The sequence below is a fragment of the Zootoca vivipara genome, chromosome 6 (assembly GCF_965207765.1).
Source record: "Zootoca vivipara chromosome 6, rZooViv2.hap1.1, whole genome shotgun sequence".
In the NCBI taxonomy this organism is placed as follows: domain Eukaryota; kingdom Metazoa; phylum Chordata; class Lepidosauria; order Squamata; family Lacertidae; genus Zootoca; species Zootoca vivipara.
In genome coordinates this window covers 7,777,379-7,802,187 of record NC_142589.1, presented here as the reverse complement: position 1 = coordinate 7,802,187, position 24,809 = coordinate 7,777,379, and the positions used below count along the sequence as shown (strand labels likewise).

Below are 24,809 nucleotides of genomic sequence, written 5' to 3'. Positions count from 1 at the left end.
CGTTCAGCCCGGACACTGAGGTCCAGCTCTGATGGCCTTCTGGTGGTTCCCTCAATGCGAGAAGTGAGGTTACAGGGAACCAGGCGGAGGGCCTTCTCGGTAGTGGCACACGCCCTATGGAACGCCCTCCCATCAGATGTCAAGGAAATAAACAACTACTGTATCTGACTTTTCAATGACGTCTGAAGGCAGCCCTGTTTAGGGATGTTTCTAGTGTTTGATGTTTTATCATGTTTTTAATATTCTGTTGGGAGCCACCCAGAGTGGGGTATAAATAATAAAAATTGTTGTTGCTGTTGCTGTTGTTGCTGCTGCTGCTGCTGCTGCTGCTGTTGTTGTTGCAATTCATGATGATGATGATAATTGCAATTCATGAGACAAGTGCAAGATGTACAATGATGATAATTGCAATTCATGAGACAAGTGCAAGATGTACAATTTAGCAGTGCCAGCCCACTCACAAGGCAAAGTGGGGCGGTGGCCTTGGGGCGGCAGGCTCCAGACAGCAAGGATCCAGCTGTCTCGTGCGCTTGTTGGCCACTACCACTTCCTCCTAACAGTGTGCAGCAGTGGGGCTTCCGGTTCAGCGCCAACGTCGATCGGCGGGGTTTTGTCTCGCTCCGAGACAGCCCGCCTTCGCTAGAGGGGGGGAGGGCAGCGGGAGCAACGCTGCGCCCCATAGAACCTCGGGTCGAGCGTCCCGGGGGCGAATTGCTCAGCGGAGCCCCAAATCCGGACTCCCCAGATCCCCTGGCAGCGCTAGTAAGTGCACCGGGGCGAGAAGGGTCGAAGTCGCGGGGGCCATTTTGAGGGCCATCGTTGCTCTAGCGAAGGGAAGCTCCAAGCCGGAGACGGGGAGCGCTGGATTCTTCCAAAGAAGAAATTAAAGAATTGGACTGTAAGTAACCTCACAATTTGGATTATAATACAATTTGGATCTGGGAGAGAGGGGAGAAAAGAGGAAGCCACCCCCCCCACGGCAATAAAAGAGACAGTAAATAGAAATCCGAAGCCGTAAATAGAAGATTTCAATTCAAAAGGATCCCTCAAAGGCATCAAAGAGAATCCCCCCTAAATGCAGGGTAAAGGGGGAGAGAGACTGTGGTTGTGAGTGCCCTGCAACAAGAGGTAAAGACTAAGAAAAACCTTTCTTTTCCTCGGGAGCCGGCAGCCCAGACAACCCAGTGAGTTGATCAGGATTTATAAGTCAAATTTTTATTTCAATTTGTATTTCTGGACTTTGTGGATTTTCTTTTTTTTTGGTTTAAATGCTTGAGAAATGTGAGTTCGAACTTTATTTTTAATAAGACTGAGGATTTATAAGTTGAATTTTTATTTCAATTTGTATTTTTGGACTTTGCGGAAATTTTCTCTTGGTTTAAATGCTTGTGAAATGTGAGTTCGAACTTTATTTGTAATAAGACTTGAAGAATGCAGCCAGCTTGTTAAAATGGAGTCGAGAAATTAAACTGCGTCATATTCCACCCCATGTGACAAGTTCTGGCCTTGGCAGGATTGAACTATGCCAACAAACAGGTTTTCGCCTGAGTTCCAGCGGTCTGTTTTGACCTTAATGTGGGAAACAAGAATAGAACTATGTCAAGAGGAAACACAGCGGCAAGAGTTACAACAACAATTTCAGATGGTGACGGCAGAATATGATCTTTTTGAAACTGAAGAAGATGAATGTGAGAATGACAATGATGGTGACTGTGATTTAGAAGGAAAAGATGAAGATGAGGATTGTGATGAATCAACACAAAAGGAAGCCCACCATGGAAAAAATGATGACTTTACTCTACAAAAACTTGGATGGAGTGCCTTTCCTTTGAGGGGGGCACGATTGTTATTATTGGAACTTCAGAATGCCCACAGGGAAGAGAGAAGAAATATGCTGAGAAGAGAAGAAACCCAGGGGCCTCGTTTGTTGGCCTGGATGGCAAAAGATTGTAAACAGGGGGTGGGGTGAAGGGAAAGTCAAGTTGTGATTATAAGGACGGATTAACAGGTTTATAACTGGTCTGCAGATTATGGAATTTGCTGGATTGGGGGGGTGGAGCCGGTAATCGGGGATGTAAGGTTAAATTGGGAATAGATATAGTTTTAAAAGTGAATTGATGTTGGAAAAATGTAAAAATATGGAGGCGTATAGAGGGGTTAAAAATTAGGCATGGGAAAATAAAATGGGAGTTTGATTTTTCAGTGATTTAGATATCAGATGAAAATGATAATAATCAATTTATAAGTTGTATAAGGTGCAAAGGTGTATTTTTATAAAATAAGAAATTGAAGATGATAAAGATAAGATGATAAGGAATTGTTGAAGATGATAAAAATGATAAAAATGATAATATTTAGTTTATGAAACTATGAAACTGTTGAAGATGAAAAAAAGAGATGAAAACTGGGAAAGGGGGGAGGGTGGGGAAGCCCACAAAATATGGTTTAATAATTATGAATTTAATAGTTACGATGAATTTTTTTTGTCTTTTTTTTCTTTTTTGCTACTTTTTTCTCTTTTTTTATTTTTTGTGTTTTTTTCCTCTGGTATGATAATAGATGGTTGGATGGATGACCTCCTGCGTACTGCTCTGGTTTACTGGAGCTCCCTGGTGGCAGGGGGGGGCTTTGGGGACAGGGGAGGGGGAGGAGGACAGAAATCCAAGCATAAAATGGACCATCTCTGACCGTTCATCCACATGGGTTACTTCTGTGGCAGGGGAGGATCCATGGAGGGGGGTGGGAAGGAGGTGGAAAAGGTGTTTATGTATGTACCGTTTTTCTTTTTTGTAATTTGTAAAATTAATAAAATTATGTTTAAAAAAAACAAAAAAAAACAGTGTGCAGCAGTGGTTGTGGGGAGGAGGAGGAGGGATTGGAAGAGGTGGCATGTTTTGTTTTGCCTCTAGCAGCAAAACATCTGGAGCTGGCGCTGCACTTCAGAGTTCCTTTGTGGCTTCTGGCTGCAGGTGGGTATGACATACCCCCCTAACATTTATCCGATGAAAATAGTGGCATCCTATTCAACAACAAAGGGGACCCAGGTGGCGCTGTGGTTAAACCACTGAGCCTAGGGCTTGCTGATCAGAAAGTTGGCTGTTCGAATCCCTGTGATGGGGTGAGCTCCCGTTGCTCGGTCCCTGCTCCTGCCAACCTAGCAGTTCGAAAGCACGTCAAAATGCAAGTAGATAAATAGGAACCACTACAGCGGGAAGGTAAACGGCGTTTCCATGTGCTGCTCTGGTTTGCCAGAAGCGGCTTTGTCATGCTGGCCACATGACCTGGAAGCTATACACCGGCTCCCTCGGCCAATAATGCGAGATGAGCGCGCAACCCCAGAGTCGGTCACGACTGGACCTAATAGTCAGGGGGTCCCTTTACCTTTACCTTTATTCTTCAACAACAACAACAATGCCCCAGCCATCTGACTTGGTTGCCCCATCCACTCTAGGTGGCTCCCAACATATATAAAAACATAATGAAACAGTAAACAACTTCCCTATCCAGGGTTGCCTTCAGACGTCTTCTTAAGGTTGTGTAGTTACTTATCTCCTTGGCTCGGCTCCATACTCTCCAACATTTCTCTGATGAAAGTTGGGATGCCCTAAGGAAAAGCAAGACGTTTTGGGATCAAATCAGAAACCGGGATGGCTTCTGTAAATCCGGGACTGTCCCTGGAAAATAGGGGTACTTGGAGGGTCTGGGGTATGACAGCCCCATCACTGTACAGTGGTACCTTGGTTCTCAAACTTCATCCATTCCAGGAGTCCGTTTGACTCCTGAAACCGTTCGAAAACCAAGGCGCGGCTTCTGATTGGCTGCAGGAACTTCCTGCACTCAAGCGGAAGCTGCATCAGATGTTCAGTTTCAAAAAAAAAACCAGAACACTTACTTCCAGGTTTGTGGCGTTGGGGAGCCGATTTGCTCGGCAACTAAGCCATTCAAGAACCAAGGTATCACTGTAACTTTTTCTTGGTGCCCTGTGCAGCGAAGTTGTGTGAGACACAGCTCAATACGGCAGCGCCTGCTCTCTCCCACATGCCAGCTGTTCTCTCTGACCAATCCGTTTACGCCCTCGGCGAGTGGCCTACGATATCTCACACCGCATTTGTGTCAGTGCGACGTGTTCGCCCTCAGATAAGATCTAGCAAATATTCTGTTGCGCTCATTTGAGAGAGAATTATTAGCGACAGCTTACAAATTGCTATCTGCTTTATAGCAATTTATATATCGCACAGCAGGGCGACGTGACATTCCCATCTCTGCTCTGTGGCATTTTCAAGCGTGTCTTTTATTAGAATTATAAAAACATAGAATTGTAGAGTTGGATGGGACCCCCGAGGGTCATCTAGTCCAACCCCCTGCAATGCAGGAATCCCAGCTATAGCTTCCAAGATAGGTGGCCATCCAGCCTCTGCTTAGAAACCTTCAAGGGGTAACAAGGTACAAAATGATATAAACCCATCTACTATTCTATGATTCATGACCCTCACCAGCCCATGAGTGTGGGTTTGTGAGCCTTGCTTTAAAATATCATTACCTGTCCATGGTCTTTTTTGCTTTCTTCCTTTTCCTGGACTCATCGGTCAGTTTGATCGAGTTTCGGAAGTCTGCCACCGAGGCTTAGAAACTGACCCAAGTGGCGAAGCAGGACTTAAATGATCTGCCACAGAGCAGAAGGTCTTGTGCCTTCGGAGCATAAATCTTGCAGCCACCAGCCTGACCTTGAGTCCGGCAGTCCCATTTATCTCATAATCACACACCAGTCTCCAGATTAAAGTTCCAAGGTGGCCGTTTCCGGAAATTAAATCATGTCCTCAGAGTTGAAACGGGAGCAAAAACCCGAAACATGAATTGTAATCAATGCTTCAAGTTGGCACTTCTCTTGCAGCCATAATGGGACGCGATAAAGAGATTTAGCACCTGCGGAGGCCAAACCAGCCCGGGGTTAGCTCATCTCTATCGGAAATAAGCTGCTTCTGGGTTTGCCTGAGGGGCACCTTCACAAAAGATGCCAGCCTCATTTCCTGACCAGGGGACCATCTGGTATCAGGGTTTGCGGCCAGGATTGTTCCAGCAAACGAGAGAGGCAATGTGGTGAAGGGAATGTGTTGAATCAACATCTGTGCCACAAGCTTTTCATCCAAATACGGCAGGGTGAAATCCAGGGGTTTAGGAATCAGCCAGCTGCTAGCCATCTTCAGACAATTCTCTTTGAAATGTTCGTCTGGAACTAGCTTTGAACAAGGACTGTGTGTGTGTGTGTGTGTGTGTGTGTGTGTGTGTGTGTGTGTTAAGAAGACTGCGTGCAGCTTGCAAGGTTCAGCCCAGCACAAGACAGATGCAAATTGCTAAATTGGTGGGTGTCTGTCTTCCTCTGCTCCCTCCTTCCCTCTCCCAATTAACCTCCATCTCCAGGGGTTAGCGATGGGAGCTCAGAGGAAGAAAACAAACTGGGCTGGGTTCAAGAGGAGAGGTTTGTGAGTTGGCATGATGTGGGACCTGTCCCGTGTGACATCACCCTGAAATCTTAGGGGCTGTGATTTTCTTGACCTGGCAACCCTAAAAGAAGAGGAAACCTCCCTATCCATTTTCTTCACAAAATGTGTGGTTTTATAAGCCTCTATTATGTCGTCCTTTCGTCCTTTGATAAACCAAATAACCCCAAACATTTCTGCCTTTCCTCTTAGGCAGTGTTTTCTTACTGACCTAAGACCTGAAGGACTTTGTAGCCAAATGAGAGCCCATGTAATGTAGTGGCTAGTGTGCTGGGAGAGACCAGGGTTCGAATCCCCACTCACCCATGATGCTCACTGGGTGATCTTGGGCCAATCTAATCTATTTCACAGGGTTGTTGTGAGGATAAAATGGAGGAGGAGAAGTTTGTGGGCCCCCTTGAGCTCCCTGGGGAGGAAAGGGAAATCCAGCAATAAAGAAGGGAAATCCTTTCAGCAACAAATAGGTCCGTTGCCCCTTCCGCCCCTCTCCCCATCACATCTACCATATTTACGCGTGTCTAGTGCACCATCAAATCTAATGTGCACCTCAATTTTCAGAATTATTTTTTTAATCCTTCCAGTAGAGACCAACTAAGTTTGTTATTGGTATGAGCTTTCGTGTGCATGCACACTTCTTCAGATACCAGGTATCTGGTATCTGATTTTTTTATTTTGTTTCGACTACAGCAGACCAACACAGCTACCTACCTGCAACTCAATTTTCAGAACCTTGAAACCAAAAAAGGTATTTGCTGGTGAATGTAAATGTGCCATCGAATCTAATGCGCACCTTAATTTTTGCAGCATAATTTGGCCCCCAAAAGGTGAGCGTTAGATTTGAGTAAATACGGTATCTTCCTCGCTTTCTGCGGCTGCTACTTCTTTTCCTCTGGTGCTGGCCGTGGTGCTGAATACCAAACAGGCAGCTCCCAGCCTGGTTTCTCCCTAGACACTCCCCTTCTTGGACTGCTTGACTCAAGCACTGCATATGTGACCAGCATATTTCCTGGATATATTTTAGTGGACGGCAAGAGGTGTCATGGTGGTGCTGGGTCTCCCCGACTGAAGCTTTGAGACTCCCCTCCAGTGTCCTGTGATACGTGTGCCCCACTGCTGACCTCTCCTTGCTTGATTCAGTATTTATGGAGAAAAGGGAGTTCATAATAGAAAAGCCTCATGAAATTTTAGCGACCTGGCAGGATGCAATTCCCAGGGCTATTAAGGAGGACATATATTAAGAAATGGAACTTTGACATCTGCGTTAGACACAAAAATAGGAAAATGATTGATCCAAGGTGCTGTTTTCAGCTAGGTGTTGAGGCAAGCACCGGTGGGAGAGGAGGAATAATATTTTTCTCCCCTACCACATACTCAAAGGTCTCTAGCAGGGATAGGGGAGGGGTTTAATTTAGTCCGCTTTCCACAGAAGACCAGCCCAATCTGATTCTTCCAAGTTTGGATTGGGCTGCAACTCCCAGATTAGATTACATGCTTCTCAAATTTGCAATTTTCAAAAGTGTTTTCAAAGATAGGCAAGCAAGGTTCACATTTTACAATGAAGGCATTGAAAAAGCACTGAAAATGTGTGCGTTTAGGTAAAGCACGCAGACAGTATGTGTATAATGGGGTGGGATGGACCTGTGATTGTCAGTGAGACTGAGCTGGGATGAAATCAGCTGCTCAGCCCATCTCTAGGCTTCAGGATGTGTACAGGGCAATGGTAGCATTCAGTGTTCATTTTGTTACCTTCTCTGGGATTTTGGCTCTTCCCCCTCTCCAGCTCTAGTACCTACCCCTCTGCACTCAATCTCACCTGCCAAGAGAACATTAAAAAAAATTGGCCTCACCTTGGCTTCCAATCTATCTTGCCCCTCCGTTCAATGACCTGGCTGTCTAAAGTGGCCAGGATCCTGCATCCTGGTTTAACCACAAAGGGTCCTGCAAGGAAGAGATTCTGCAAGGAAGCACACACCCCTTCCAAGATGGGAAATGTTAAGAAGGCTGATCTGGTCCAGCATCTTATTCTCACTTGATGTACGTGAAGAAACCCACAAACAAGGCATGAAGGTGAATCTCCCCAATGATTTGTCCTAAATGCCTAGCTTAAAAGACCATGAATTCACAGGATCATAGAGAGTTGGATAAGACCTTAAAGGCAACGGCGGAGGAAGCCTCTCGGGCACCTGGGGCGGTGCGCCCAGGGGTGGGGCGAACTGCCCATAGGGGCGGGGCAGGGTGTGCGGCACCCATAGGGACAGGGTGCACTGTGGGGCCTCAGCCGCCCTACAGCTGGAGGGGGAGGCAGCAGGCAGACAGCGTGGAGCCTGTGGGCACAGGAGACACGTGGCTCCGGCGCGCTGCAGGCCCCGCGGTGAGTGCCGCCCGCCATTTTGTCACCCCATTAGTGGGGGCACCCAGGGCGGGCCGCACCTACCACACCCCCCTTCTTAAAGGTCATGTAGCCCAACACCTGCTGATGCAGGAGATCTGTTGCTCCAGCAGCCCTAATAAAAGGTGGCCATTCTGTTTCTGCTCAAAAATACCTACCAAAGGAGTCTACCACCTTCTGAAAAGGGCCTGCGCCCCTGTTGGACAGCTTGCACTGTCGGGAAGTTCTTAGGCTCTTATGATTGTAGAGCTGGACCCCGAGGGTCCCCTAGTCCAACTCCCTGCAATGCAGGAATCTCAGCTAAAGCATCCATGACAGATGGCCACCCACCTTCTGCTCAACAAAGGAGAGTCCACCACCTCTCGAGGGAGTCCGTTTCCCTGTCGAACAGCTCTTACTGACAGAAAGTTCTTCCTACTGTTTAGTCTAGATCCCTCTTCTTGCAATTTGCCCAAGACTTTTCTTAAAGTCAGCTAGGCTGGTGGCCATCGCATAGACTTGTGGGCAGTAAATTCCATGCATTTTTATTTATTTTTTGCGAGGCATCTGAAAACGGTTGAGCCACCCACAGCTATGTGATACGCAGACTTGCTGCAGGCTGGATCCCAACCAAACTGGCTGTTTTAACAATCCCCGGGGGGCAGAAGGAGCCTTCAGGAAAACTGCTAGCGGGAATAAGGAGGTGCCGTGGTCAGAGTCAGAATCAGTCTGCTCTTGGCAAGAGCGGCTGTCAAATTATCCGCTTGCTTCCCATATGTTTCTTGGCGCTGCTTTCCAAAAACCACATCGGAAGCATATTTAGCCCGTCTTTTATTTGGAGTAATTTCATTAAGATTGTCAAATGTATATCCAGTAGATTTATAGGATCACATTATCCAACACTCGTCATTAAGTTAGTGAAACTAAACATCCTCAAGCGACAGAAGGGAGGGGGGGGGAGAGAAGCAAAAGGGAGGGAAGGCAAGCAAATTGGAGGTAGGCAAAAGGCTATGATGCCCACTGCCAAGAAGACATTGGGTCCGTCCCCCCCTGAAAGAGGAGGTCAATAATACCTAAGGCAAGACAAAAGCCAGCACCTTAGAAAGAGATTCAGGTGGAAGTTTAGGACCATGGGCAGTGCTTCTGCAGCCGAGACCAAATATCCAAGTTCCCTCAGCAGTATTCTGGAGAAACCAGCTGAGTTCATGTAGCATGGCTAGGTAGACACTGACTGAGTTCTGCCCCCTGAGTTCTGCCTCCAGTTAAAAGGCTGCCGTTTTCTTTTGCAGTCATTCCTTCTTTGAGGTAGATCCCAAACCAACTGGTATTCAGAACTCCCCTATGAAGAAAGGTTGTAATGTTTGGGACGTTTTACTTAGACCGAACGCAGGTGGCGCTGTGGTTAAACCACAGAGCCTAGGGCTTGCTGATCAGAAGGTCGGCGGTTCGAATCCCTGTGACGGGGTGAGCTCCCGTTGCTCGGTCCCAGCTCCTGCCAACCTAGCAGTTCGAAAGCACATCAAAGTGCAAGTGGATAAATAGGGACCACTACAGCGGGAAGGTAAACGGCGTTTCCATGTGCCGTTCTGGTTCGCCAGAAGCAGCTTTGTCATGCTGGCCACATGACCTGGAAGCTGTACGCTGGCTCCCTCGGCCAATAATGCGAGATGAGCGTGCAACCCCAGAGTCGGTCACGACTGGACCTAATGGTCAGGGGTCCTTTTACCTTTACCTTTTACTTAAGATAGAAAGCAAGGAAGAGTTGACATGATAGAAGTTTATAAAAGTTTTCATGGCGTGGAGAAAGTGGATAGATATTTCTCTCCCTCCCTTTCTCATAACACCAAAACTTGTGGACATCCAGTTAAATTGAGTGTATGCCTGGAATGTATGGCTGGAAACGGTATTTATGATGTTAAAGGTAAAGGTAAAGGGGGCCCCTGACCATCAGGTCCAGTCGTGTCCGACTCTGGGGTTGCGGCGCTCATCTTGCTCTATAGGCCGAGGGAGCCGGTGTTTGTCCGCAGACAGCTTCCGGGTCATGTGGCCAGCATGACAAAGCTGCTTCTGGCAAACCAGAGCAGCGCACGGAAACGCCGTTGACCTTCCCGCCGAAGCGGTTCCTATTTATCTACTTGCAGTTTGATGTGCTTTCGAACTGCTAGGTGGGCAGGAGCTGGGACCGAGCAACGGGAGTTCACCCCGTTGCAGGGATTCAAACCGCCGACCTTCTGATCAGCAAGCCCTAGACTCTGTGGTTTAACCCACAGCGCCACCTTATGATGTTACTGTACCTTGATTTTGCAAGATAAGCCAGAGCTGAACAGAACGCACTGTAAACACCATCACACACCCTGCTTTATGCAATAGTGTTTTGGGGTGGGGTGGGGTGTTGGCTGGCCTTTAACTTCCTCTTTTATCCTCGCTCCCTGTTTTCAAAATGTCTCCCCCCCCCACTCTGCTAGAAGAAGCCACAAACAGCCTCCAAGTCAGTTACCAAGTGGTTGCTGTAGCAACACTACCTCCAAATTATAAATCTTGCTTTATCACCCTGCTATATATATATATATATATATATATATATATATATATATATATATATATATAAAAACTTTGGATAGGTGCATGTTTCTGAAGATGAAGGGAAAATGACTCAGAACCAAAACAACGAAAGCTATGGACTTACCAATTTCGAATTATGTGACCTACGACATTTCACAGTTATGAAGAAGAACCTGCTGGATCAGGCCAATGGACCATCGAGTCCAGCATCCTGTTCTCATGGTGGCCAACTAAATACCTCAACATGAAACCCACAAGGATGGGAGTGGAACAGTAGTCTCCCCACTTGCGATTTTCAGCAATTAGTATCCAGAGGAGTATGCTTTCATCTGTGGAGGAACATAGCCATTAAGGCTAGAATCCATTGATGGTCTTATCCTCCATTTATTTCTCCTGTCCTCTTAACCATTCAAGTTTAAAACCATCCCTGCCTCCTAAATAAAAAAATTCCTTCAGTAGCACCTTAAAGACCAACTAAGTTTTTATTTAGGTATGAGCTTTCGTGTGCATGCACACTTCTTCTGGACTTCCATTTCATGCGGCTCAATGTGGTGCCTTCCATAGTTCTAGTTACAGGTAGGTAGCCGTGTTGGTCTGAGTTGAAGCAAAATAAAAAAATTCCTTCAGTAGCACCTTAAAGACCAACTAAGTTTTTATTTAGGTATGAGCTTTCGTGTGCATGCCTCCTGTTTAACTAAGTGCAGCATGCAGAAGTCTCTTCTTTTATCTGTCCTGAATCTTCCAGGATTCAACTTCATTGGATGTCCACAGGTTCTACTGTTAGGAGAGCAGGGGAGAGACTTCCCTGTCCCCTTTCTCTATGCTATACATGTGGGATGTGATACAACATTCCTTGTTTTCCTAGAGTGGACATGCAATAGAATGTTTGGTCCAGCCAGTCGAAAACTTCCTGTTTCCTCCTGGCTGAGACATACTTCCTTTGCATGTGACTAGAGGTGGGTGTGACCTTACCTGTCCAGGTAACAAAAGGGACAAGGCACACAGCACTTTCCCCCTTTTCACTTCCTTCTTCTAGCTAGGACTGCTCTGCTTCCAGCTAGCAGAAGCACTGGGATAATTCCTCCCTATGCGGTAGATCCACATGTACATATTTGTTAGTAAGTCTGCCTTCAGGAATCCAACTGTGAACCGATATGAGTAAACTTCTTTTATATACTTTAAACAAGATAGTGGTGTGTTTATTCTTTTAAGAGGGATATAAGGGAACTTACCAGGAATCTAATAGTGAGAGGCTTATCACAAGCCTGCAACCAGCTATCTGCTGTGCTTTTAAAGGGGGATTGTGAAACTCTGCTAAGTAAAGGAACTTGCTAGCGCAAGTTAGGAAGGCTATTAGTAAACAATATATCCTCTCCTGCCTCCCTGAACATTCCCACAATGCATACGTTTATGGATGTCTATCATGTCACCTCTTACTCACTTTCTATCTTAACTAAAAAGCCCCAAATGCTGCAACCTTTCCTCACAGGGCAGTTGTTCCACCTCCTTGATCATTTTGCTTGTCCTCTTCTGAACCTCTTCCTGCTCTACAATAACCCTTATTGGTGTAAGGTGATCAGAACCGTTCACAGTATTTGAACTGAGAGTGCACCGCAGATTTTTACAGCAGTGTTATGATACTGGCATTTTCTGTTTTCAGTCTCTTTCCTAATGATCCCTTATATGAGTCTTTGCAAGACAATGACCTTAGCTTGCCACTTGGATGTCCTCATCAGCATCCCAAAAGAAAGAGCTGAGTTGCAGCAGCTACAAAGAAGTGATGGTGGCCTCCGGGCTAAGAGGTGCGCTTTTCCTTCACCCCCTCACCTAGCTGCTAGGGAGGAGAACAAGAGCTAGAGTTGGGTGTATGTATGTGAGCTGGAAGCAGGCTGAAAGCTGGGCATAGAGAGACCTGCTTGCCCTGTACCAGATCCAAAGCTAATGGAGAAGCAGTACCTTTTGGGGTGTTAATGCTGTGAGCCCCTCCATCCTATGCTGAGGTTGTATATAGGTGTCAATAAAACCATATATCATAAAGACACTGCAGTCTCCGGCGACCTTCATTCCAAGACACCAAACCTGGAATCCTTGGAGTTTCTCACTTCTTGGAGACTAGGGTGGTGTGTAGCATTATAGATAACCAAACAGATGAAAGGCAGGTCCAAGTAACAGCCCTGAAAATGAGATTTCCCCTACTGCCGCACCAGTCAAATATCCCGCAGCCAGCTTTTGCAGCTATTTAAATGAGATGGGGGGAGGGGTGACCGTTAAAAATGTAAACCAGAGAGGGCCCTCGACTCATACTTTCATAAAAGCAATAAAATGTATGGGGAGATGAGAGTTATAAATCTGAAGAGCAATAACATTCATCCCTCAACAATAGCAACATGTTTATTTATCACTTTTTACTATTTTCCGTAAAATTTACCGCCCACAATCTGCCAGAATGCAGGAGCGATAATTTAAATGGGCTCTAAGCTTGGAATGCGGTGGTGGAAGAAGCAAACAGCGATCAAATATGTCTTCCTTTTGTTTTGCTCGTGTCCAATTCTCAAACAAAAGGGGGTGATTTATCGGAGAGGTAACAAACCACTTTATTTCAACAGCCCAACAGTGGACTGGGGGTTGTGGGGTTGTGGTGGGGTAAATGCACTCCACCCAGTAATTATGGAAAGCAGTGCGCTAGAGCAAAATGGCATTTGTGTCATTGAGAATAATCTCCCCAAATGTTTGCAATAATGTAGAATTGGAATGAATCCAGACGTTGCAAAGGGACGGGAGAATGGTGTGCAGTCTTGCAGTAAGGCACCACAACAGACCAGCAACAGAAAATTAAATGGGGAGGAGAGGCAATGCCGAAGCTCTGACTCACTTGAAGGAGGCAATATAAAAAAACACAGCGGGTGGGTGGTTGCGGGGGGTGGGTGGGGATGACAATTCAGTAAAAAGGGCTGGCTGCTATCAGATTCTCAGGGGGGAAAGCTGAGGGGAGTTAAGGAGGGGTCTTTGGAACCAAAACACATCCAAGGGAGACAGAGCAGTTTGTGTTCAGAGATAGCAACCCAAAACAATCAGGTAAAGGTAAAGGTAAAGGGACCCCTGACCGTAAGGTCCAGTCACGGACGACTCATTTACTGGCCCGCATACAGCTTTCGGGGCATGTGGCCAGCATGACTAAGCTGCTTCTGGAGAACCAGAGCAGCACACGGAAACACCATTTACCTTCCCGCCGGAGCGGTACCTATTTATCTACTTGCAGTTTGTGCTTTCGAACTGCTAGGTTGGCAGGAGCAGGGACTGAACAACGGGAGCTCACCCTGTTGTGGGGATTCGAACCACCGACCTTCTGATCGGCAAGCCCTAGGCTCTGTGGTACATGGGACGTGCTCTTTTTTTTGGAGTCGAGCGTTGGTCTATCAATCTCAGAATTGTGTAGAGGGATTGGCAGCATCTCTCCAGGGCTTTTGGTAAGAAGTCTCTCTCAGTCCTACCTGGAGATTGAACCTGGGAGCTTCTGTATGCGAACCAGGTACTCTACTAATGAGCTACAGCCTGTTATGGACAGGCTGGATGCAGAGGAATGTTGGGAAGAACCTGCTGGGGAAACCCCCAAAGGGAAGAAGGCTCAGAGAACAGGGACTGGTGGTGGGACTACGAAGAGGCAGAAGACAGGGAGGAGGAGGAGGTGTCCGAAGCTGAAGAGGTAACAGGCCTCAGTGAGCTGGGAGAGTCTGTGGCAGAGAGAAGTCCAGAATCAGAGCCAAAAGCTAAAGCAAGAGAGTGGGATGAGTAAGGCCAAGAAGCAGAGATGAGTCACGGGTGTCTCGTCCTCCTGCTGCAACAAGCTCCCCTCCCCATCCCCCGGTCTCCCAGACCAGAAGAGGCATGAAAAGGGTGGAGGAGAGATTGGTGATGCTCAGATTCAGTCTCCAATTGCTCTGGATAGGAGGGGGGATTTAGGCAGCTGTGAGGATGTGGGGACCTTCAGTCTCTGCAACTGTTTCATGGGGCCAAGACCTGCCAGACATGAGCTGCTGTGCTCATTAGGCATAACACATTAACACTCCTGTGCCAATCATGCATAGCTGCCAAGTACCCCGTTTTCCCCGGGAAACCCCCCGTTTTTACTTACCTTTTCCCGGTGGTCCCCTGTATCACTTCGTCTCCCGTTTTTCTCCGTTATTTTCTCCTGCCGGCGGCCATTTTTTTCTTTCTGATTTGCCCTTCTATGGGCACCAAAAATGGCTGCCGCCGGCTTCAAAAGTCGCATCTACGCATGTCTGGAAGTGCATAGACGCAACTTCCGGTGTCAACGGCGGCCATTTTTGGTGCCCATAGATGGGCGGAGCGACACCGGAAGTTGCGTCGACGCACTTCCTGACATGCGTACAAGTGACTTTCGAAGCCAGCGGCGGCCATTTTTGATGCCCATAGAAGGGCAAAGCGACACCGGAAGTTACGTCGACACAACTTCCGGTGTCACACGGCTGCCGGTCCCGGATTCTGCAGTCCGGGACTTAGAAGGTAAGCAATCATGTTTTGGCTAGCAAAGAGTTAACTCCCAAGTTGCAGGGTGTTTACTGCTGACTCGTCATGGACATAGCCTTCCTCCTATGTGACTTTGCCACATGGATAGCATGGAGCTCATATTGTCAACCAACATGGCAAAGCTGCCAAGAAAATCTGCACGAAGCATATCGAAAGCATTCAGGCTCCCTAGCCTATCCCCTCCAACTATGACCATAGATATGGCAGAAAAATTTGATTTGATTCTCACCTGAATGCAAAACTACTTGAATTGCCTTTCCCAAAACAATACCCTGCTGTCATTCGAAATTGAATTTTGAATTTGAAATTGAATTTAGAATTTGAAATTGAATTTTGAATTTGAAATTGAATTTTGAATTTGAAATTGAATTTTGAATTTTGCGATGCTGTTTAACCATAGAATGTGCACAGAAAAGTGTGTATTGTGAGACAGTCTGCCTAGAAATGCATATATTGGTGAAAAATAAGCATCCTATTATGAGAAATGGCTAGCAAGCATGTTTATGTTACACAAAAAAAAGCATATAAAAATGGATGTTCCCAGAGTTCCCCATGAAGACAGATTGACCATTCAAGCACTCCGGAAATTGTAGCTCTGTGGGGAGAATCGAGGTCTCCTAACAACTCTTAGCGCTCATAACAAACCACACTCCCCAGAATTATTTGGGGAAGAGTCATGACTGCTTGAAGTGGCATCTCAGTGCTTTTAATGTATGGTGTTAATGTGGCCTAAGATGCCAGTGAATTTTTGTGAGGTCTTTTAAGAAAACAGATGTGGAAATGTGATGAAATGAACTTCAGAACGGAAAGAATAGAAACCCGGGGGGGGGGGGGAGAGACCCAACAGACGGATGCATCCACCCCGATCTTGTCCTTTTTTATGCCAAACAGCTGGACAGGAAGAGTTTATCCGTTTCCTTTTTGCATTTGAAAGTTCTCGAGGTCCCATCAATTGGGACTGATGAGCTCCTGTTCTTGGGCTTCTACGAAAAAGAGGCCGCTTTACTTGCCTCTAGATGCTTGTTTCTGGAGAACAATGGTTTCAACCAAGTTATCTTTATGATTGTACGATTATAACTCAGAAAGCCGTGCTTGTAATTATGTCAGGAATATGCAGGAGCCCGATTTCTTGAAAAGGAGAGGCGTAGGAAGGCTTTGTAACATTTAAGACAAGAACGTTCTGTTGTTCTTCGTTAAGATGAGCTGTTAAGATGAGCTGTTCATTAAGATGAACTGTTGATAACCAGTAAAGTTAAATTGATTGGATTACAACAACAATGAAATATCCCATTCATATTAATGTCCTGTGATTTCCTGCCATTAAGTTTTAAAGGAACATTTCTGTTTTGTGAGTGTGGTGAGCACACCTGTATAATACAAACAAATATTTACTACACACACACACACCGCAATTGGACACACAACAGTGGTCTTCAGATTCCACATCCACTGAAACACCAGATTCCACATAGGTTCCATGGAAACAATCAAAATGGCAGAGAGGAGTTCAGCTCAGAGTGAAGTAAAAGGGAGCCAAGAGACAGCAAGGAACCTTATCCGTGACCTTGAAAGACCCTTCTTTTTTGGTTCGGAGATCAGCCAAGATAGCACCAATCAGCTGATTGGCCTCTTCAGCCACATTGCAGCCGTGTGAAAAGGGGACTTAATCCACACACCCACACCCAGTGGGACATTGCGGGATCAAATCAGAAACTGGGATGGTTTCTGTAAATCTGGGACTGTCCCTGGAAAATAGGGAAACTTGGATGGTGTTGTGTAGGGGGAATGCTTTGCGCACCCCCCCCCCGGCACTTGTGCTACATAGTTCCACAGGGCACACTTGTTAACCTCAATATGAGCAAACATCTGACATTTTGGGGGACTTCACAAAAGACACCCAAGAACACGATAGAAATATTAAGAAAACATTTGTTTAATGAGCGGCGTTTGACCTGAGGATTGTTCAGACAAGAGTCCGGCAGCTTTGGGGCTACCGCATGAATGAAGGGGAAAGGTAGAAATCATATCATTTTCACTACAACTATTTGGTCTCCAAAAAACAAAGAAAACCCATAAATAATCTTGCTTCACAAAGGCTCATAGCACAGAAGAAAAAAACTCCACACTCCCCCCCACCCCCGGAATAACTTTGCTGTTGCTCCTTACCAAATACATTCAGGAGCACAAGAGCTCTGTTGGAGCCTTTTGGTCAAACATCAAAACAATAAAAGAAAAGCAGGAGGAAATAAGAAGCCAACGAAGACAGCAGCATCGACACACCCCAGCAGCAGCAGCCCCAAGCAGTGCAAACGGTCTGTGAGTCCCCCCCCCAACAAAGGTGCATAAAAAAATAGAGTTCTCTTGCAACATCCGTCATTGCAGCAGAAATATCTTTGCTGTCCTTGAACATGGAGAGAGAATTGTGCAGCCAAGACTTCGAATCTAAGTTAACTGGAGATAGAAAAGAATCTGGGTTCGACATATGGCTTTTGCGTCTACGTCCGATGTGAACAGGAGGCATCTGGCAGGATTGTATCGAGCTGGGAAGTGGGGCCTGTTTGTCCTGCGCCTCATCTAAATCTGTTTGGCCAGGGAGTGCTGCACTGGATCGCTGGTACGAGTTTTTTCATACCTGGCTGCTTCCTTTACCCCTGACCTGGCAAATACAATTTGCTTCACCTTGATCTCCTTGCGGAAAAAGGAGAATTGCAAAAAGCTTGTCGTTTTCGAGATGCTGTGTAGAGACTGAGAAAAGACAGTGAAGGAACAGCCACAACCTGGGGATTTTCTATCAACTGGCAGTCATTTTCTCTTCTAGGTCTCTGCAAACCTCATCCTTTTGGGGCTTTTTTTTTTGCCTCCTGGCTCCTAAGAGGCCCTCACCCCAGGTTGGAGCACTGTGGCGTTTTGCCCTGTGCATGCACACCTAGGAGATATGAAAGCAAGGAGCAATAGATGCTGGCAATTTAACCAGTTTCATAGGTCATTGTAGTGAGCTTTTGCCACTGCAACTGGCCAAGTGGAAGGGAGATTCAAAATATAAATATAAGATTCCATGCTTGTCAGGTGAGAAAAGGGTTAGGACACATAGAGTTCCCTGCAGATTCCTAGAGAGGGCACTCTGTGAGGTCACATCCTGTTTGTCCAGGTGAGAAGGGTAACAATAGGAAGATAATCTTCATCATTTCCTCGCACCTCGCACCAGTGTTTTCCCAAACTTGGGTCTCCAGCAGTTTTTGGACTGCAGTTCCCATCATCCCTGACCACTGGTCTTCCTAGGTAGGAATGATGGGAGTTGTAGTCCAAAAACAGCTGGAGACCCAAGTTTGAGAAACACTGATCCAAACCATGTATTTTGTAATCTAGAAGGATATTTTGCCCGATTTACTTATTTCACTGATATTTTCTGCTTGAATCGAGCCTGCAACTTTATGTAAGTAAACAATATTTTTATATCTTTACATTACAGACTTTCATGTTGTTATTTTGTTTAGAGGGATAAATAATGGGGGAGATCCAGTCTGCCACAGGCATTCTGGATAATTCTAGAAAGTTACACAGCTTTTTTCCAAGTTGCTGTGTTAATGCTGCAAAGGGTGGCATATTTTCAATTCTGCAAAACTAGACACCAATCTTACTAAAGTGAATAGGAGGGAAGATAATTAATAAACAATAATATTATAATAATTTATTATTTATAGCCCGCCCATTTGGCTGGATTTCCTGTCCCAGAATGCGTGAATTCCACGTGTTAGGGATGAGCCTGTTGAGTGTTGTAGCACTCCATATTTTGTAGGATTACAATTCTCCTCAACCCCAGCCAGCATGGCCAATGGCCAAGGAGGATGAGAGCTGTTGTCCACCAACATCTGGAGGGGTCACAGGTGCAACACACCTGCCACACACCAAACATAATCAAGGACAGCTCTGGATATGGAGGCATGTGAACTAAGCCTTGATGCCCCCAAAGTGAATGTAATAAAAGGCGATGGCCCATTCTGACATGCAAAACTGCAGGTCTGGCCCAGGTAATTAAGTGGGACTGGAATGGTAAAGGTAAAGGTGAAGGGGCCCCTGACCATCAGGTCCAGTCGTGTCCGACTCTGGGGTTGTGGCGCTCATCTCGCTCTATAGGCCGAGGGAGCCGGCGTTTGTCCGCAGACAGCTTCCGGGTCATGTGGCCAGCATGACAAAGCCGCTTCTGGCCAACCAGAGCAGCGCACGGAAACGCCGTTTACCTTCCCGCTTGGAGTGGTCCCTATTTATCTACTTGCACTTTGATGTGCTTTCGAACTGCTAGGTGGGCAGGAGCTGGGACCGAGCAACGGGAGCTCACCCCGTCACGGGGATTCGAACCGCCGACCTTCTGATCAGCAAGCCCTAGGCTCTGTGGTTTAACCCACAGCGCCACCTGGGACTGGAATGAGGAGACCTCTATTCTCCTCACAGAGCTACACTTCCCAGAGTGGTTTAACGATGCGTCCCTCTTTCCAGGGAACTCTGGGAATGTGGGGAAAGGGCCATAGCTCACTGTTAGAGCGTCTGCCATGCACACAGAAGGTCCCAGATTCAACCTAACAAAGAATTCGACTTCGAGTTAGGCAGCTTCCTGTAATGAGGAGGTAGAATGCTCAGGGTGGGTGGTACCACTTTTTGGAACGCTCCCCTACAAGCAGAAAATGAAGTCGACAGCAGGAAGAGAATGGAGACCTTTTATCCCTGAACTACCAACCACCAACAAATCAGGAACTTGTGTGTTGTATCCCCACCCCCACCCCTTGCAGGAAGGGAATTTTAAAAAATGGCATCCTCCAGCTGAAATTTAAAGTGGTACAACCCACTCAACCACCTCAGGTCTGCAACCGTACTGTACTGTATGAGTAGACCAGCCATAGACACCCGGTGTTTGTGTGCAGATATGTGAACCAGGCTCAAGTGTACAGAGAAGAGGAACCCAGGATGTGCATACAAGCGCCAGCCATGTCCGAATGAAAGACCTGAATCTTGAGGAGTGTCAGGGCAGCCAAACGAATGAAAGACCCGAATCCTGAGGAGTGTCAGGGCAGCCAAACGGACTGTGGGTTTTTGACCAGGAACAGAACACTGCCCTGGCTTGGATCAGGCCCCAGCGATGCCCCTGCAGCGGCCCGGAAGATCTGGGTACTGCGACCAGCTGGAACAGAGCTGAGGTGATCCGTATTATGAAGTGGGGCAGGGGAGACAATACTCTTCCAAACGGCAGCAGCAAAGATCTAGCTTCATTTTGCAAACCTCCCCTCCCATCCGTATGTTAATGGTGGTCCCTAGTGAACACAGATCTGTGTGGGCGGGCTTGCCAAGGCATCTTCTACTGGCAATGGCGGATGTTGACTGCTTTTTGCTCATGCAAGGGGATTCGTTAACAGCGAGCAGCAGAAGTCCGATAAAGGGCCACCCACTGGGTGGAAATAGTGACTCGCCAGGTGAAACCAAGCCGCACCTGCCTTGGCAGATCCCGTTCCTCCCAGCCGAAAGATGTCCCTACCCAACACGACCATCATCTTGGGTAATAGTCCTCTGGTACCCCCGTGAGGTTTCTGAGTTTCAGGGCCGTGTCCACTGTTTTGATGTAGCCGTTGATCAGTTTCCTCATCTCAAGGGTATAGGGGTCGTATTCCAACTTCCTGAGCCCGGATCGCTTGAAGTTCCCATCCTTCTGGCCTTCCACACACAGAAGACGGTCTTCGAGGACTGCGATGCCCAAGAGGCTGACCATCCTCTTGAGCTGAATGAAGAGGTCTTGTTTCAGGTCCTCGAAATGCACCACTAGGACGTTTTTGCCGTATTTGAGCCAGTCGAGGGTGTGCGTCGCCCACCAAGGGGCATAGTTCTTGACGAATTCTGGCCATTCTGAAAGAAGGGGGGGGCATCCTGTTAATTACGGTAGCAGCAGGGCACAGGGTGGGATTCTGAGCACATTTGGTGCCAAGTGAAAGGGGACCCACAATAGACGCACGTTAGAAATAGCATGCCCTTTGTTCCTGATGGTAGAAAGGAGGGTTCGCAGGTGGCCTCTGAGCAGACCTGTAAAGGTATGGTTGGGAGGGAGGCCAGAGACATTTTGCTTCCTGACAAGATTTTTAAAATTACTTTCTCCCACCCCACACCCATAAAATTTATATTACAATTAAAAAAACCAAAAGGAACAAAACAATCAAATCATCCATGAAAACAGTTTAAAACAGCTGCACATAGAGCAGAAATTTAAGGCTAGAAAAATGGAGAGAGTTGCAATAAACAGATTCATTTGTCCCTGGTTAAAACACAAACCTGAATGAATTCCTGCCCCATGTCTATTGGTTTGGAGGGAACAGAAATAAGAGGATAGAGCCCTCTTATACCTGAACGAACAAGAAGGCAACAAGAGACTGATTGTGTGTGTGTGTGTGTGTGTGTGTGTGTGTGTGTGTGTGTCCGTCCCAGTCTGGGGCAAACCTACAGGAGATTGGTGGAACATAAGCTGGGGTAGCAAGCTGGATAAAGGAGCCCAATGATAAAAAGGAAGTCTGAATTCTTGTAGAGATGTTCTGAAGTAGGACTATATTGGAGCTCTGAGGTTCCTCAAGTGTGGATAAGCAGAGCGAAGATGAGCTGCTTAGAGAAAAAGTTGGATATAGATGCAGCTGTCCATGGAGGCACAGGTTAATTCTGTATCCAGGGCAGCTGTTTATTAACTCCATCTGGTACGCGGGCTGAGATCCTACCTGCCTGCAGACTGTCTTGCCAGAGTGGTGCATGCTCTAGTTATCTCCTGCTTGGACTACTGCAATGCGCTCTATGTGGGGCTACCTTTGAAGGTGACCCGGAAACTACAATTAATCCAGAATGTGGCAGCTAGACTCGTGACTGGGAGCAGCTGCCGAGACCACATAACACCGGTCTTGAAAGACCTGCATTGGCTCCCAGTATGTTTCCGAGCACAATTCAAAGTGTTGGTGCTGACCTTTAAAGCCCTAAACGGCCTCGGTCCAGTATACCTGAAGGAGCGTCTCCACCTCCATCGCTCTGCCCGGACACTGAGGTCCAGTGCTGAGGGCCTTCAGGGAACCAGGTAGAGGGCCTTCTCGGTAGTGGCACCCACCCTGTGGAACGCCCTCCCACCAGATGTCAAAAAGAAAAACAACTACCAGACTTTTAGAGGACATCTGAAGGCAGCCCTGTTTGGGGAAGCTTTTAATCTTTAAGAAATTAGTGTATTTTAATATTTCTGTTGGAAGCTGTCCAGAGTGGCTGGGGAATTATTATTATTATTATTATTATTATTATTATTATTATTATTATTATATAACCAGTCTGGTTGGCTGGAGTCATTCATGCTGTGATTCCTGCAATGCAGGACTAGAAGACCCTTGGGATCCATCTCAACTTTTCCATTCTTTGATTCTGTGTACCTGGGAACCCGTTTACAAGGGTTGCTCCAACCTCACTACCAGGGCAGCAACGAGTTATTGGCTCCAGGCAGATCAGCTCCTGACGTGGTTCCAATACAGTCAATGCTCTTGGGGGGGGGGAGGGGCTGATTGGGAGGATCATCTCATCATGTCTACCTTACCTCTGTTGCCATAAATAAACACATCATTCCCTAAGAAAAAGCATTTCCTGGCTAGGCTCTTTTTGCTGATGATTGATATGATCTCATTAGCAAGCTGCTCCGTTAGCCACCAGGTCCTGGGCTCAGTTAAACATGCTCCCTTGCTTTAGAAAAGAAAGAGAGAAAATCTTTCAATTACCCCTGAGGTTTCCTGCTAATTGATCCTCACATTAAAATCGGGTGATAAAATGGATAATGAACCAGATATAACCTGCCAGAATTCTGTTTGCAACTGTAACAGGTCCAATGCCTCATTTGCAGTGCAGAAAAAAGTTTGGACCCTTGAACTTTTTGTCTTCGCCTCCTTGAGGAAAAGACAACCTTGTCCACCCTCCCCTCCCCACATCCCTTATTAATCCTCTTGAACTGTGTTTTATCCCCCACCTCTGAATTATTAAATGGACTCCCTGTTCCATTAAACAGAAGCGGGACAATTCACCTTGCATAATCATATCACATAAAACTTTGCTTTGGAACCGATCCAAGGGATATCATAAAATTAATGCCATGGAACAAAAACACATAACCTTTTTTTATAAAAAAAATAAAGTAAAATCACATAGATTTTAGCTTGGGGGAGCCAGGAGGAAAAGTTTAATCGGAAGGGAGGGAGGAGGGTCATGTTGCAGCCTGGCACTTAAGGTGGGCATTGAAGATCTGCCCATTTGACCACATGGTAGTACAATCGACAGCTACAGCACCCAGCAAGAAGCTGACTAGGTGCATTTTTAAAGCCTGGAGTTGCCACCGCAGGCCAGTCTGGTTTTATTTCTTTTGGCTGAACTTGTGCAGTTCTGCGGGGAAATCTATTTAAATTCCCTTGCAAGGGTGAAGACATGGGGCAGGAATTCATTCAGTTTGTGTTTTAACCAGGGACAGTTGGATCCACTCACTGCAGCTCTTTCTATTTTTCTTTTAGTCTTAAATTTCAGTTCTCCACATTTCTGCAACATTCTTCCACTAAAACAAAAACCCTAAGGCTATATCATGGATAGCTGAAACTTTGGCGATGCATTCAACGGTACAGTTATTTGACAGTGTACCTGCTCAATTTTCCTTCTTATATGTGACTAAGGTATTGCTATGGGTTTGCCATAAGTTCTAGCCCAGGCACCCCCAAACTTCGGCCCTCCAGATGTTTTGGACTACAATTCCCATCATCCCTGACCACTGGTCCTCTTAGCTAGGGATCATGGGAGTTGTAGGCCAAAACATCTGGAGGGCCGCAGTTTGGGGATGCCTGTTCTAGACATAATATCTGAAATTAGTAAATGCAGGGTTTGATCAAAGGATTTAGCAAGCCCTAAAAAAATAAGCCAGCTTCCCCGGGAGATTGGCTGAGAGAGGTGCCATCAAAGAACAGAACAGGCCATAATCCTGACAAAACGTGGGACAGTCAGTCTCAGACAAGATGGTGGAGTCCGCCCCCATCCCCCCCCCGGCAGCTGTGTGTTAGTTAGCAAAAGATGACAGCAGAGTTGGGAGGGAGAGGTTGTCTGGATTACTGGAGGTGTGATGTCACCACAGGAAAAAAAATGCCCTTTTGCATGAGGTTTGGGTTGTGTTTTAGCAAGGGGTTCGGGCATAGCTGCCAAGTATCCCGTATCCGCCGGGAAAACCCCTTTTTTCTTACCGTTTCCCGGTGGTCTCCCGTTTGGCGGAAAATCCCGGTATTTTCCCTTAAATCGGGATACTTGGCAGCTATGACTGTGGAGGAGAATGCAATTGTTACCTGGCCATTTTTCTGGTGCCGCTTTGCCCTTCTATGTGCACCAGAAAATGGCGGCGCCGGCGCCGGAAGTCGCTTCCGCGCATGACCGGAAGTTGCGTGACGCGACTTCTGGTGGCGCTTTGCCCTTTTATGGGCATCAGAAAATGGCGGCGCCGGAAGTCGCTTTTACGTGTTTCCGGTCATGCGGGGAAGCGACTTCCGGCGCCGGCGCCACCATTTTCTGGTGCCCATAGAAGGGCAAAGTGCCACCGGAAGTTGCGTCACGCAACTTCCGGTCATGCGCGCGCTGCCGATCCCGGATCTTTACGACTCGGACTTGGCAGCTATGGGTTCGGGGGGACAAGAAGGGTGGGGCTAGAGGCCATACAGACTGAAACCATATTTCATAAAAGACACTACAGTCTCCACTGTGCCTCGTTTTTCGCAAAGGAAGCACAAACCCTGGTTAACTACCAAGACCCCTGGAATCTT

The 24,809-nt window shown here is 46.8% G+C and overlaps 1 protein-coding gene across 1 annotated transcript in view; it reads right to left on the bottom strand.

Moving 5' to 3' along the window:
* Window positions 1-19,674: 19,674 nt before the first annotated feature.
* Window positions 19,675-24,809, bottom strand: part of WSCD2 (WSC domain sialate O sulfotransferase 2) — a 50,016-nt gene continuing 44,881 nt past the window's right edge. Inside the window, exon 8 of the mRNA XM_035119701.3 lies at window positions 19,675-20,865. Within this exon, the coding sequence (XP_034975592.3) occupies window positions 20,513-20,865 (353 nt within the window). The 3' untranslated portion in view covers window positions 19,675-20,512. The remainder of the gene's footprint in view (window positions 20,866-24,809) is intronic.